At 39.8% G+C, this 14541-nt stretch overlaps 1 protein-coding gene across 3 annotated transcripts in view; it reads right to left on the bottom strand.

The window, feature by feature from the left end:
- Positions 1-368: 368 nt before the first annotated feature.
- Positions 369-14541, bottom strand: part of SLAIN1 (SLAIN motif family member 1) — a 51493-nt gene continuing 37320 nt past the window's right edge. For all 3 annotated transcript variants that reach the window (XM_009281731.1, XM_009281732.1, XM_009281733.1), the window contains 3 exons: positions 8140-8304; positions 5591-5888; positions 369-1464 (listed from right to left, as the gene is read on the bottom strand). In XM_009281731.1, coding sequence (XP_009280006.1) covers positions 1389-1464; positions 5591-5888; positions 8140-8304 — 539 coding nt within the window. In that variant the 3' untranslated portion in view covers positions 369-1388. The remainder of the gene's footprint in view (positions 1465-5590; positions 5889-8139; positions 8305-14541) is intronic.

The raw sequence follows: 14541 nt of genomic DNA, 5'->3' as shown, positions 1-14541 counted from the left end.
AGGTCCTTGAGCAAATTCAGAGCAAAATTCAGACAGAATTCAGAGCCACGGTGAAAGACTCACTTGGTACACAATCTCTGTTTCCCCTTGCAAGTCACATTTGCGCTTGCAGAATCTGAACATTAAATTGAAAAAAAAAATTAAGATAATAATAACATTGATTTCAAAATACTTATTTGTCTCCTATGCATACTATGGCTTCATAACACAAATTTATAAGATTTTAAAAATTTTTCAGATTAACTTAGTTACTATTTGCAAAAATCCAGCATAATCTAAGTGCTAAGTAATAAAAACTTCAGGAGTTAAATAGATGCCAGTTGCTAAATTCTGACAATGTTTACATTGCACACTCAAGAACAGCACTATTGCTGAAATAGATTCTTTATTTCTGAAACATTCCAAAACAGCAGTATACACAGTTGTAATCAAATATTAAGTCATATGCCATTATAAGAAAGCATTGATTAGTGCAATTGGATTTTGTAAAAGAGCTATCAAAAAGATTTATTCGCATTAAAACTCATTTTCCATAAGCAACTGTTAATAAAACATTACAATTTTATTCTTTGTAATAAAGTACTGAAAACCAACTGTAGTTTTAGAGATCACTGTATCTTTGTAAGTGCAATGTGACTTATGCTGCCATTTTAAATACAAAACACTATGACAATAAATTAACAATTGAACAAATGGTGAAAGACCAACAAAACCATGCTGACCCAGCTGGATGGCAATTTCCAGTGAATGCTACTTTTTTTGTGCTTCTGCAACATAAATATACTGCTTTGTATTGCCAATGGAACGATTTTGTAAGGTATGTTCCTAGCGCTAAAAAAGTACATTACCCCAAAAATATTATTTATGGCACAGAAAAGTTAAATTATCTCTCTGTTGTTCAAGGTTCAGGCAAGTTTAAGTGAACTTAAGTATACAAAATAAAATGTACAGGAAACACTAGAAAAGAATTCAAGCACATACGTAAGTCCCCCCAAATTCAAAATAAAATGCATGATGCCTTTACACTCATAAATTATCTTAGAATTTCAGTACGGCAAAGCTGCCCGGAAAGCATTGTCTCCTAGTTCTTTCCAAGGAGATAGTCTGGTACTTTGCACATATATAATACTTTCTTCAGTTCCAAATGCCAACGCTGCCACTGTTAGTCTGATAACAATGCAGCTGTTCAGGTAACTGATTAAGTGCAATATTTAGTATTTGATAAGATGCTCATTTTTTAAAAATGACATTGCATTATGGATGGTTAAATCTTAAAATCCTGGGGGAAATAATATTGTATGACCCTCCTTTCCCAAATCGTTGTTACCCAGCCAGCTGGGTAACGAAATCTGCATTATTTATTTTCCGCTGTTGATGGGCATCCTTCATCAATAGCAGCCATCTCTCCAGTTCCCATCCCGCATCGTGCTGAGCGACGAAAGTGGCTTTGGAGGCTGAAGAAAACTGTATTAAATGAATGGCCAAAAAAAAGAAAAAAAAAAAAAAGACAAAGGAAGTCATATTTCATGTGAAAGATCAAGGTAACAAACATCATTTACTTCTGTAGCGACACTGACTTTGTGGCTTGCTTGGAGACATCGCTCTGGTATACTTCTGACTCCATGCTAATGCAAATGTGAAATTAAGGCCACTTCCAATGAGACCCCATTACTGTTACTGGTCTTAACAGGGTAAAAGGTTGGTAAAAAGGAATTTGGTGAATAATTCTCATGATGCATGAGACCCCTCTAAATGGGAAGATTTCGTTCTTCAGGACTAAAGGCAATAAAAACCTATTTTTGTCACTACGGACAGCAGAGATCTAATGGGAAACATTAGCTAAAAAAGCTGTTGTGCTCAGCATGCTCGTCAAAAAACAGCACTTTATAAAAACACTATGCACCAACACTAAAGAATTCAGGCATCTTATCGGTTGAAGAGTTCTACCAAGTCCTGCTCCAGACACTTATCCAGACACATGATGACGTGTTTCCAGCCCACAGCCGAAGTCAGAGAGCCACCAGTCCCAGCACCAACACCCCCGCAAGGTACCTGCCATCCTCCAGGCCCCCACCCTCACACCTGGGCTGCATCTCTCACTAGTGAATGAGGACTTACTAAAAAATGCTTGTTGACCATCTTCCAAACCCTCCAGATACCACCGAGTTAACTGTTTCAGAAAAGATTAAAAAAAAAAGGAAAAACAACCATCATGTTTGATCTGACTGTCAACCCACTGGTGACGAGGCAGGCTATCTCTACTTTGCCGCAACCACGTTTTAGTTACAACACAATTTGCCGAAAATAAAGTGTCCCAATTCTGTGAAACTGTTTCTCATAAAACCAGGTCTTAAGCCTTGTTCTCACACTTCTCTGCTTTTTCTGAGAGTTACTGACTCCTCCTCTCCCTTCCAAATGCCTTTGGCTGGAAAAAGCTAGAGGTATGTTGGAAGGCAGGCAGAGTCAGCAAGTTAAAAGCAGTCACCAGAGCAGCTTCTCGCCTCTCTGCTACAACTGCTTTTTTAGTGGCAAAAAAATTGCACCTAAGTAAAAAAGGTGCTTAAACTTAGGTTCAGCCAAGCTGCTTTTGTGCAGCTCCACTTTGTTGCAGTATCACTTATCTTTGATATAAATCAAGTTACTTGAGGCATAAAACATGACCTGCCTCTGCCGTTTTCTGCAACTGCTGTTTTCATTTCTTTTTTCCCAGAAAGAAAAAAATGAAAGTATGTTTAACAATCTTCAAGAGAAAATGGAGAGGGCAGAAGTAAAGAAAAATTAACTACGTTGAAAATAAATATAAGAATACCGGTACGTATCCAGAATCGGATCTCTGCTACAGGGCAGTGAACAGGAAAACGCACCAGCGTTGAAAACTGTTTCAAACAAGCACAAGCTGTCAGTATGATGCTACGTGGTTTGAGACAACAGAGTTTTGGAGGGCCTGTAGTCCCCTTCTACTTTCCCATCAGCTGGATTACAGTGACTGGCTCCAGCACAAGGCAGCAGGAACAAGCAAGCCTCCCACCTTGGCTCCGGAGCGGTGCTTATGTTGCTGCCATGCCTGTGCCTGGTACCTGGGATGATCCAGACCCTGACCCGCTGATTGACTTCCTGGCTTTAGCTGGGACCTGCCTTGTCACTGTGGACTTGTCTGGAGACTGGGACTGTTGGCTGACCCTGGGGTCACCATCAGTGCTGCTCTTGGTTGGGTACTGTGGGGCAAGCCTGGCTTGCCTACTCGGCTCCTGGCTCACCTTGCCTTACTGGAGGCTGCCCCTCATGTCGTGCTCCCGGGTAAGGATAGGAAGCGGAGGACTGGCAGATAGGGGATGGGAGGTGAGAAGGCAGGTCTGCAAGAAGCCCAGAGCATGGAGTTGGAAAGGGCTGGGGGTTGCGTGGATCCATTCAACAGGAACAAAAAAAAAAAATGCTGCCTCACTTGTAAGGCTAAGTAGAGATGGACTGTACCATTAAAATTTCTTTACACTGCTTTTGGATGCATGAATTTCTGACAGCAAGGAGAAAAGCAGTTAATATTTAGCCAAGTTGGTTATCTTGGCCATTATAATTTTATTTTACAAATTATCAAAAGCACTCCCTCACATGCTTGATCCTATGCAGTAAATACTGAAGTTCTCTAATGCAGGCCCTATATAAAGTGTCTAACAACCTATTTTAAGTTTCTAAAATACCAATAACTTGGCTACCTAACAGTCTGGCCGTAGGCATGAAGACACAGCTTTGCTCTGAATGTGCACTTCTCCCTGAACATCTGATTGATTAAAAAAACCCAAACAAACACCCAACAACAAAAGACCTTTTCTACTTTTAATCAAGTTATGACTAAAACCACTTTAATTTTCAGTATACTAACAGAAGCTAGACTCTTAAACTGATAATCAGAAATACCATTCCTTAGAAATGACCACAGTGACAAAAATCAACAGTGAGAAAATCTGCTGCTGACGGCTGAATTCTTTCCAAGAAAATTCCATGTGAACTGAAACCGCCCTTATTTTCCACATGAATAAATAAAATGAAATGAGGGTCTTAAAGAACTGTAGGCTGAGCTCCAATCTGCCTGTGCTTTTAGAGTCCTATAAACTTGTCATTCCCACAGCGCAAAGACCATCTATCTTCAAGGATCATTGGTCTGGCTCTACGGCAACATATGATGCTGACAAGGTACATTTGAAGGTGAGAAGACAGGAGCCCAGACTTTCTGGACTATAAATAACTTTGTTACTGATTTGAATCAGTTTCTAATAAAACCAGTGTTGAGAGTAGTGTCTCACCCTCCCACTGAAACCTCTTAATTTATTTTTTCTTTAATATTGTCTGTTGTATGAAAAGTTACAAAATAGCAAGGGACCGGTCTTCACGACCCAGAAAGTCTCTGTCTTTCTCACATGTTGCTATCAAAGATTGAAGAGCTCTGCAGAAGAACACGAAGTTGAGGAAAGGAAAAAGAGAAAGAAAACCCTCTACTATAAAGAACTCTAATAAAGGGAGTTCCAGCAGAGAGTGAAGGAGTTTATAATAGAAATCTCATGGCACAGTCTTCATTAAAGAAGAAGCCTGACAGCTCTTTATCAGTTGGTCAAAATCTGTTGTCAGTCACATCGGTGTAATCCCCAAGTAACTCAACCAAAGAGAGAATGTGAGCAACTGAACTTATTCTGGATCTAGCCAGTATCTAGTGAAAAGTATAAAAATGGTGAGAGCTAAACGGTGACAGTTCATCCAGCAGAAAACCAGGTGGTCATGCAGTGGCCCCTCACCAGAGGAGGGATGCCTGTGATGGGAAGAAATAGTTGGAAGAGTTGACACAAGTTGATAGAAGTTTCTCTTTGAGAAACTTCCATCACCTATTAATCACAAAACATACAGCTAAGAGTTTAACTCCCAGCTGTGATAAGGTGATTAAAACACAGTCTCTTTCCTCAAGTTTATTTTAATGCTTGCCCTAAAAAAAATCATTTGGAGATAAAATTCTCTTGGAAAAATGCAAAAATGCATTTGCTTAACAGTATAGAACATTGCAAGTATGTGATACTGCCGGATTCCCTGTTTGCCTATTGTCTCCCAGCTGGAATTGAAAAGATGCTTGTTTAACCCAAGACCGTAGTATCCAGGATATTTCCTTCCTCACAATGCTGCAATGTCACAAGTTGCATTTTTAGAGTCTCCCGCCTTTTACAACAACGGGGATGCAACTCATTATTTAAGTACTCTAAGATTTGCTCATCCTGTGATATCGAAATAGCAGTTGGCACAAGTCTGGAAGAAGGCAAGCCACATATGTTAATGACATGAGGTTTCCATTTGTTTTGATTTCTTATTGATGGGCGGCAATCCATTCTTATTTGTATGCGACTACCTTCTATCAATTATCATAGTTTCCTAGGAACCACCAGCAACCATTGTCCATCACTATTTCTGGAAAGAAATCTTCACCCATTCAGTGACTCAGCATTGGGAGCTAGAAACTCTTCCTTTTTATAACCCAGCTTCATATTCAGGAGAAAAAAACCCCACAATCTGAGCCAAAGCCGTCCACATAGGGAAGGAGGCCTGTTTAACTCACCTTCGAACTGGCTGTGCAATTTTACTTCTGGGTATGCCACTCCCATTGATGGCCAGCGATGGTCTTGGAAGAGCACTGCGCCCTACAATCCCTTGACTGGCAGCCTTGTTTGGCATTGGGATCCCAGTGTTAGAATATAACTGCAAGTTGTTGGACACTGGAATACTGCTGCTACTACTACTACTACTACCTTGTACGGTTGGGCTTACGTAGGCAGTAGCTTTGAGAGGCTGTCTGACAGACACTGGAAAATGTCCCACACTGTGAACTCTGTGTTGAAGCTGTCCTGGTGATGGAACTGTAAAGAGTGGTAGAAAAGGAAGTAACAAGGTCAGTATGCAACAGATGAGGCCAGGCAGTAACGCTCATTTCTAGATAGATCTGAATAGGCATAAACACATCATTATACAATTTACTTGCTAATTATAAACTGCTGAAAAACCCCTTGGATGCAATACTGTATCCAGTAACACTGCACTGACCTAAAATACCATTTTCCATCCCCATCCTGAACAAAAGTCCATATTCATCCTTCTTTCTCCCCTCAAAAGAGGTTTCATGAGCCATTACAAGCACACTAATTCCACCTATGCAATTAGAGCTTTAAACAGGAGAAATTGCTGATGGTATAAATTAGTTAGTTAGATCATTTAGATTTTTGTAAGGTTGCTTGCAATAACCACATCTTGTTTAAGGATCATTGCATTAAAGCATTATAAAACATCACAGAAGTCTAAGCTTTATGTATAAAAACAATAAAAAGGCTATAAAAAGGTCTTGAACATAACAGCATATTCCAAGGATGATGTTATGTAAACTATCATTTTAAATCAATGCTATGGGGTCCAGAAGCTTTATATATAGGTTTTTCTACACAACCCTGCCCTCTGGTGGACATCAGACACACATCTGTTTCAGGGTCCACATATCAAAAGCAAACTGTCAAAAGCCTGAAGCACATAAACTAACATACCACATACAGGCCAATACTTTTTCAAGTCTTTGAAAAAGGACATCTTAAAATCATTTAAAGACACAGGAGAAAATAGAGGAGTGTGATTCAATTAAACAATACTGGCAATATATTACTATGGAAGTCTTATCATAACACAGTTCCTTAAATACGCCAGCACAGCCACTTATTAGAAATGTTTTTCAAAAAATTATTTCAGAAAAATCACATTTTATAAACACACACACATATATACACATAAACACACAGAGAAATATGTATTTCTAAAATAGCAAATAAAATTAAACTCTCAATGCACTACCATGCAAATTCAAGTGGGAACCTGAACAACTACTTCCATTCTCCTATTCAAACAGGACAAAAATAAAACAAAATAATCATTTAAAGACACTAGAGAAAATAGAGGAGTGTGATTCAATTAAACAATACTGGCAATATATTACTATGGAAGTCTTATCATAACACAGTTCCTTAAATACGCCAGCACAGCCACTTATTTGAAATGTTTTTCAAAAAATTATTTCAGAAAAATCACATTTTATAAACACACACACATATATACACATAAACACACAGAGAAATATGTATTTCTAAAATAGCAAATAAAATTAAACTCTCAATGCACTACCATGCAAATTCAAGTGGGAACCTGAACAACTACTTCCATTCTCCTATTCAAACAGGACAAAAATAAAACAAAATAAATCCAGCGGTCAAGTATATTTTCAAGAAAAGATGCAGTTTAATAGTTTTGAAGACATTTGTAAATTCTGCTCAAATTTTAAAGGAAACACCCACAGGAAAAGGTTTTGCCAACTTCTCCCTCCAAAATCTCACAGGACATGGGAAGCATAAGTTAAACCCTTTCTCCTGACTGTGTCCAGTGAAATCCACTTTTTCCATTTTCTCTGAGTACCTCAACCACTGTGCTACAAAAGATGGGTTTGGATCTTGATCTATCTTGTTCACATTCTACATTAACAATTCAACACCCACTACATCAATACTCCCTTCATCCCCCCATCAAGACGTCACCTAAGTTAAACTAATTACAGAGTTATTTCAATTCCCCCACTCAACAAGTATATTATACTTGAGGATATAACCCTCTGTTTACCACATTTGGTCGGAAGAAAGTGGCTCAACTTCAGTAGGAAGGTCATGTATTTCAAGATAGTATTTATACAGTGTACTATAAAAGCAGCATTGTACAAATTACCAAGAAAAGTGGTTTTCAATTCTAGTATCAAAACTAAAACTGTAAGCTTATATGAATTAACTGTATTATTGGTGTTTCTACAATACTACTAATAATTATTGTTATAATTTTAGTTCTAAAGTTGGCACAAAATGAATGGGCAAAGAACAAAAAAAAAGGAGGCGATGAAACTCTCAATACTGCATAACAAGATCGGCAGAATTTGCTTTCCAAAATAGAAACTTTGAAAATCCTGAGCTATATTAAAATCTGGTGCAGAAGGAACACAGTCTGCTTTAATTTTTCATAAAGCAGAGGATCAGTGATTTTACCACTCTATCGATTCCTTGCATGCAGCCAAAGAACACAGGTACTTACTACATGACTGCATCCTTGAAATCCCATTACTCGCTCCATGCAAATTGGAGTCAAAGCTCTGACTGTTCCTCACAGTGACTGGAGAACTAGCAAAGCCAGCATTACTGTTAATGGTGGGGGTACTTGGCATCCGAGCGAGGTTAGGCATGCTTCTTCGAAGTTTATCTGAAGCAAAAGAAGACAACATCCGTAGTCATGTCAGAATTTCCAACAAACACAAGCAGCCTCTAAATAATTTCTGTAAAAAATCAAAATTAAAACAAATTACTTCAACACAAAGAAAGGTTTTGCTCCGGCGAAAGAATGTGAATACGTTAGTGACAGCCTACTAATCGAACCCTTCTGACTATTGTAACAGCACAATTATTCACAAATAATTTTAAAGACACCAATAGGCAGCACGTTTTCAGAATCACGAGGATTTAAACACTAAAGTGTCATAATAAGGATGAGTTTCACGTAAATGTGTAAAGTAGGTCAGATGAATCATGCAGTGAATACAAAGCAAGGCTGCAGTGACAAAAGTCAGACACAGGTATCTACACTGTGGATGTCTAAAGGCAGGTGAGATGAACCCATCTTAAGTGACTAAAGTCTTGCTTTCAGGTGCCAATAAGATGCTAAAAAATTCCATTCAGTACCTAACCTTATTAGCATGTTAAGTTTCGGCAGGTGGCCATGCGCAAAACCTGCTAAGTCTTGATGCTGTTCAGTTGCTTGGAGCACTGGGTTGACCATCAGGATTTTCAAATCTGGTGGTTCTCCCTCCTACCCCACTTGTGGTGCCTGATTGGTGGGCATTTTCAGAACAGGCATGTAGGGTCTTTCACAAAAAGAAAGCTGCAAATGCCCCAAAAACATTTGGGGCAGGTTCAACAGCTAAGGCAAGTGTCTAAGAGGTCAGAAGAAGTCTGCAACCCCACTCATGCTAGCTGATTTGGAAAGAGAAGCCGAAACCAAGTCTGACATCTCAAGAAGACTTCCCAACCACAACAGCATTAGGTAATCTAAGGTTGAGCTCTTTTGGTCTCTTCTGCCGCAGGGCCAAAGGGAGATGACTCAATTCTGTATATCAGAAGAGACTGGCAGGGGCAGAAAGGCACACACTGAATGACCTGGTCTGAATTGCCTCCTGTGACGTGACAGACTTCAGTAAAGCACCGCTGTGGGGAAATAACAGGTCATTCGTTAAACTGTCATCGGCAACACCACTAACGCTGGCCTCTTGGCCAGGTTCAGAAGCACAAGTGCTGTGCTGAGGTGGCTATGTTTCTCCTGGTACCGCAGTCAGCATGGAGGCCACCAGCTCCTGCCCCTGCCGTAGGTTCCAGCGCCTGGCAGATGTCTGCCTCCAGTTCTTACGCTGCAACAGAACGCAGGCGTACGCTTGTCTTCTTAACAGGCAGCTACGACTGCTCTCTCCAATGGCAAGCAGGGCATTTCAAGATCGGCGTTTTGGATTTATGCACAGGAACGACACATCACACATGGCTTGGAACTGTTGTTTTGGGTCGACCTAGCTCACACAGGGCAAGTTCAGTCCACAGAAGCAACGAATTGACTTAGGAATCTCTGTTTCAGTCCACATAAATATATAACCTATTTAGCACCATCATGAACTCCTCTAATCCTTAAAGCTGCTAACAACTGACGAGTAATAAGATGTGACAGTACAGTTCTATCTATACAAGGTATTAGTAGTCACTAACAGTAACTTCAATATATGTGATGCCTATGTAACTCCAGCAAACTGAGTCACAGCAAGGCTACAACTCCAGCTGTTTTTTATGACTGGTCCTCATGATAAGAACTTGTACAGAATCCTGCAAGTAGTCAAAAACATCCTTGTACTTCAAAGGTCCAGCATTTCTAACATCCTCATGTCCTGAGTCCCAATTACCAGTGCCTACCTGCCCTTGACACCAGTCCTGTAATGATGAGACCTTCTTCTCTTCCATCTCAACTAAGGCTGACTTTCAGTTACCATAGATGGTCTGACATAGAAAACCATTGTTGTCTAGGAAATCCTTTAAATATTCCCGTGAATTAAATACACCACATTTTCACATTTTTGAAATCAAACAGTAGGTATGTGAGGTAAGATAGGGAGGAGTTCAGCGCAGGAAAAGGAAATGCAAGGTTTGAGTTCCCGGAAACTAGAGTACAGCCAAATCCCAATAAAGAACCAGTTTAAGGGTAATCGTTCACCAAAGAGTTAGAGTTGTGCTTCAGTGACTCTTCACTGACACTGGCAGGCTGAAACTGTCAGTGGTACCGCAATGAACGTTAGCAAAGGGATTACCACTGTGGTTCGGTCAGGTGGTAAGTATTAATATCACTGATATAACAATGATAAAACAGTTATCAGGCTTCCAAAACTGGCCTGGGGATGCAAACAATGTCATCCATACAGCTACTATATGCTGCTATTTCTGAAATACTCATGATTTTGCAAACTGGAAAGGGAACTGTCTTCCTATGATGGATCCTTGGCTCAGAGTGGCAGAAAATTCATGAATATGGGATGTCTGTAGCTACTGTTAATTTTGGAGCCCTAGCCTACCCTTTAAAATCCTAGGTCCTGGAATCCTAGGTCAACATTACAGCACTTGGCAAAAAAGGTTTGAGCTGCAATACGGTAGTAGGGAAGATGGCACTGCATAAAACAGCTTTTCTAATACTATCCACATATCACGTCGTATAAGCAGAATTCCTTGGACTCATGCTCTTCCACTCAGGGACTGCATCAGCCACCACAGGCATGATCTGTGCCTTGAATTGTCCAGTGCATGCAGCTACAATAGCAGGAAAAATAGGTACAGAAGTAGCTTGGATTTCCTCCATGTCATGGGTGGCCACATCTTTTGCCTCCTGTCCATCAGTCCCTTCTCGTTCCAGCAGTCTGCTCTGCTGCTGATTCATTCAGTCCTCAGGCAGCAGATTCCTGCTGCACCTGCAAATTCTCATCCATCGAGCATCTGCGTTACTTCTTTGATGGGTCCTTTTGTCTGCTGAGATAAATGGCCCTGAAAAGCAATGAAAATAGCAGGTCAGTTTTGTGTTTGGGGAAAACCCAGAAACGTTCATCTTGATGGCATTTTGCAGCTTTCATCTGCTTGGATGATGCATCCTCTTTCATCTCTTTCTTGAAGTTTGTTCTGTCACCTGTTCCCCTCCTAAGAACAGTGGAAAGAGTCTTACAGACGTTTTCTTTGTAAATGAAACGCTGGCTCTTCTGAGCTTGATATATGGAAGCAGAAGGTGGGACTTACATGATTTTAATATTATTTCAGGCTGCTGAGACATGACTAGATACGAACTTGCTGGAAATATGTAAGAAAAAAACAAAAATATTTTTCCAAGCCGCTAGTAGCAAACCTTCCCTTTCTAGAGCTCTTTGCTCTCCTAAGACTGATGAGAAAATTAACGGAGAGGAGGAGTAGAGCTGAGATGTATTCTCAGGTGAGAAGTAATTTGCCCAAATAGTCCTGTTTATCATGAATGCTGAAATTTGCTACAGTTTCTGCTACCTCTTCTCCACTAATCTGGTTCAGTGGCAAGCCTAAAAAAAATCATCGGTTGTTTACAGTTCATTCCGTTAGGAAGATGTGGATATTAACACCAGCGAGGAACTCCGAAGGACCTGCACCTTCTACAGCATCCAAAGTTATTGTGACCCACTACTGAGTCTCAACTATAATCTAGGCCAAAACAAATACGATGTTTAAGTAGGATGCAGCCATATAAAACATCACAGATGTATCTTCGCTTTTCCCAGCCTTCTTTGAGATGTAATAGCATGACCTACAGACATTGTATTACTGAGATATTTGAAAGTGTGAAGAAAATGCAAGGATAGGTCATGCAAGGGAGTTAATAATCGGTTCTTGGTTATTACCACCTTCTCAGAATAGTTCACGCATACACACACGTGCTTGTCACTTCATGAGTTTTCTTTAGGTGCCATATGTTGTCCTTGTTTCACGTATCTGCAGCGGAATGATACACCAAAAATCACCTACTGCATGTTTACACTTTTTCCTCCATGTGGCATCCATGCTGAATTGTCTGTTGCCTACAGCACAGGAAAAACCGGGAATTGTGAAATACAGGGTCTTCTGCCCTCAACTGAAAATGTGCATGAAAAGACCACCCCACAGCACAGATCATATTCGCTACTGGTGAGAAACGGGTCAAAAAGCAGGCAAAAACGTCCCTTGTTTTGTCAAACATTCCACAAAATTACAATAAAGACAGCGGTTTGCCTCTTACCCAGCTGCTTCAGTTCTGATTTTTTCCAGGAAGTTCTTCCCCTGATGCCATTTCTTCTCTGAAGTCAGCCTGGGATCGGTGGCCCAGCTTCTTTCTGGCAGGACACCAGAACAGGCAGCACCTGCCTTCTCTCCTCCGGTCCCAGCACCGCTGGTGGCCGCCCCCGTTCCACCGCTCCTTTTTTTTTTTTTTTTGTTTGTTTCCTTCCCTGACCTAATACTATCACCAGCCGAAGATTAATGTCCACGTAGCACGCACACAGACCGTGCCCTCGGAGCAAAGCTGCCCCAGAAGAGGTGCGCTCTTGGTGAGCTGCCAGACTGGGAGTTCTGTAGCGGTTCTTGTTAAGTATCATCTTCCCTCTGCCAAGATACCTCATCCAGTGAGGCTCTCCTTGCAAGGAGAGCTTAAGTTGACTCTACAGTGAAGTGTCTTAAAACACGTTTATTCATTCATTGTTATTCTCCGCAAGCGTTGTCCATGTTTTATTTGAACAAAAGGACTCACAAGCCTCACCAAAAGTGCACTATCGTTAAGAAATGTGATACAATGAATCATAATTATTAGTGTCTGAGAGAAATCCATCTCACTGTTTAAGCTACATTAGCAGTTTCTTATACATATTTAAATCCTTCACACAAACCCTGCAAATTCAGCTCTGCCTTATCTGTATTGTATGCACAAAGAAGTTGGAAAAAAACCATAAGGAAAAAATCTGTGCTTTTCTATTTTAAATATTATGTGCTATATTATGTAGATATTCAGAGTTTGTTCTGAAATCCTTAACAAACTTGTAGACTCAATTACAACTTAACTTTAAGGGATTAATTTCTCCTCATCATCTTTGAAGACCTGAGTTCAGTATCTGCATTACATTTGTTATGGTTGTAACATTTATGACATCCCAAATACACCACGGTCTAATTAAAGGTCTGTGGAATCATCAGTTGATACAACAGGGACATCAGCGTGTAAAAATACAAATACAGATTAAGAACTAAAAACAAGTCTTTCAGTTAAGCAAGAGACACCTTTCTTCATAATTGTCCATACCTACATTTTACTAATGTTGAACACTTCCATTTTATTTAGAATTATTCTTTCATCTCACCCTGGCTTCACAGGCATACGTCTCCCTCCACAGATAGTTACAAGCAAATTAAAGGTTTTTCCATTACCCTTCCATGACTTCTCCCCACTGATGACTATTCTCAATAAAACTTCAAAGGTGACCAAGTAAGATTTTTTTCTCCTTTTCTTTAATAAAGGGTCTGCAACAATTTCCTACAGTGAATTCTCCCTTCCTTACTGAACAAGAGAGGTTATGAGCAGAAAAACACTCTGTAAATCAGTAAGTAAGAACAGAGCTTTTCCCACCTCTCCAAACACACCAATCAATGTTAGTCTATACTGAACTGATATCTAAACACAGACCTACTGCCCCTGAAATGCTGCTCTTCTGTATCTGCCTGGAGCTTGCTTAAAAAACCCAACAAACCAACATCATCATCATCTGCAGCTTTCCAAATGAGGCAAGGGTCTTGCAACAGCCAACAATGATCATAATATTTTGCCTGAGAAAAGCTATTCCCCAAAAGCGTATGCAATCAAGTAACTCATAACTAGTAATTTCTGGAAAATAAAACCAACATTTTTCAAGTGAATGGTATCCGTGGGCTGTTTATGAAGGTATCAACCAAGCTAAAAAGTTAAAAATCAACGTGAAAAGGTAACAGAAAATATAAATTAAAATTAACCAAATTGCAGGCACTGCTACTCAGTGAAGGATGTGGTTTTCATCTACCCCTTCTTACTGTGCTATAATAAATTTCTTTTTTAGCTGGGATAATTTGTCCAAAGTACAAAGTTTCCAAATTTCAGGTATTATACCAATGGTCATTTTAAAATGCACATGAAATAAGGGGTGCCAGGATAAAAGTTTATGAGTAAGCTTATCTAAAGATCTTGAAAGTGGGCCTGAACACAAGAAGACCAATCCCATTTTCAGTATCTTGTCTATCCTGGATTTTGACTGTTCTGGATGTTTTCACAGTACTATAGTTATGTTACTTCTGGTTTCAGAAAATCAGAACTAATAAAGGGCATAAAAATCAAAAAGGAATAAAGTGA

This window comes from Aptenodytes forsteri, unplaced genomic scaffold (genome assembly GCF_000699145.1).
Source record: "Aptenodytes forsteri isolate BGI_AS27 unplaced genomic scaffold, ASM69914v1 Scaffold51, whole genome shotgun sequence".
Classification (NCBI taxonomy): domain Eukaryota; kingdom Metazoa; phylum Chordata; class Aves; order Sphenisciformes; family Spheniscidae; genus Aptenodytes; species Aptenodytes forsteri.
This window is presented reverse-complemented; position numbering and strand designations above follow the sequence as displayed.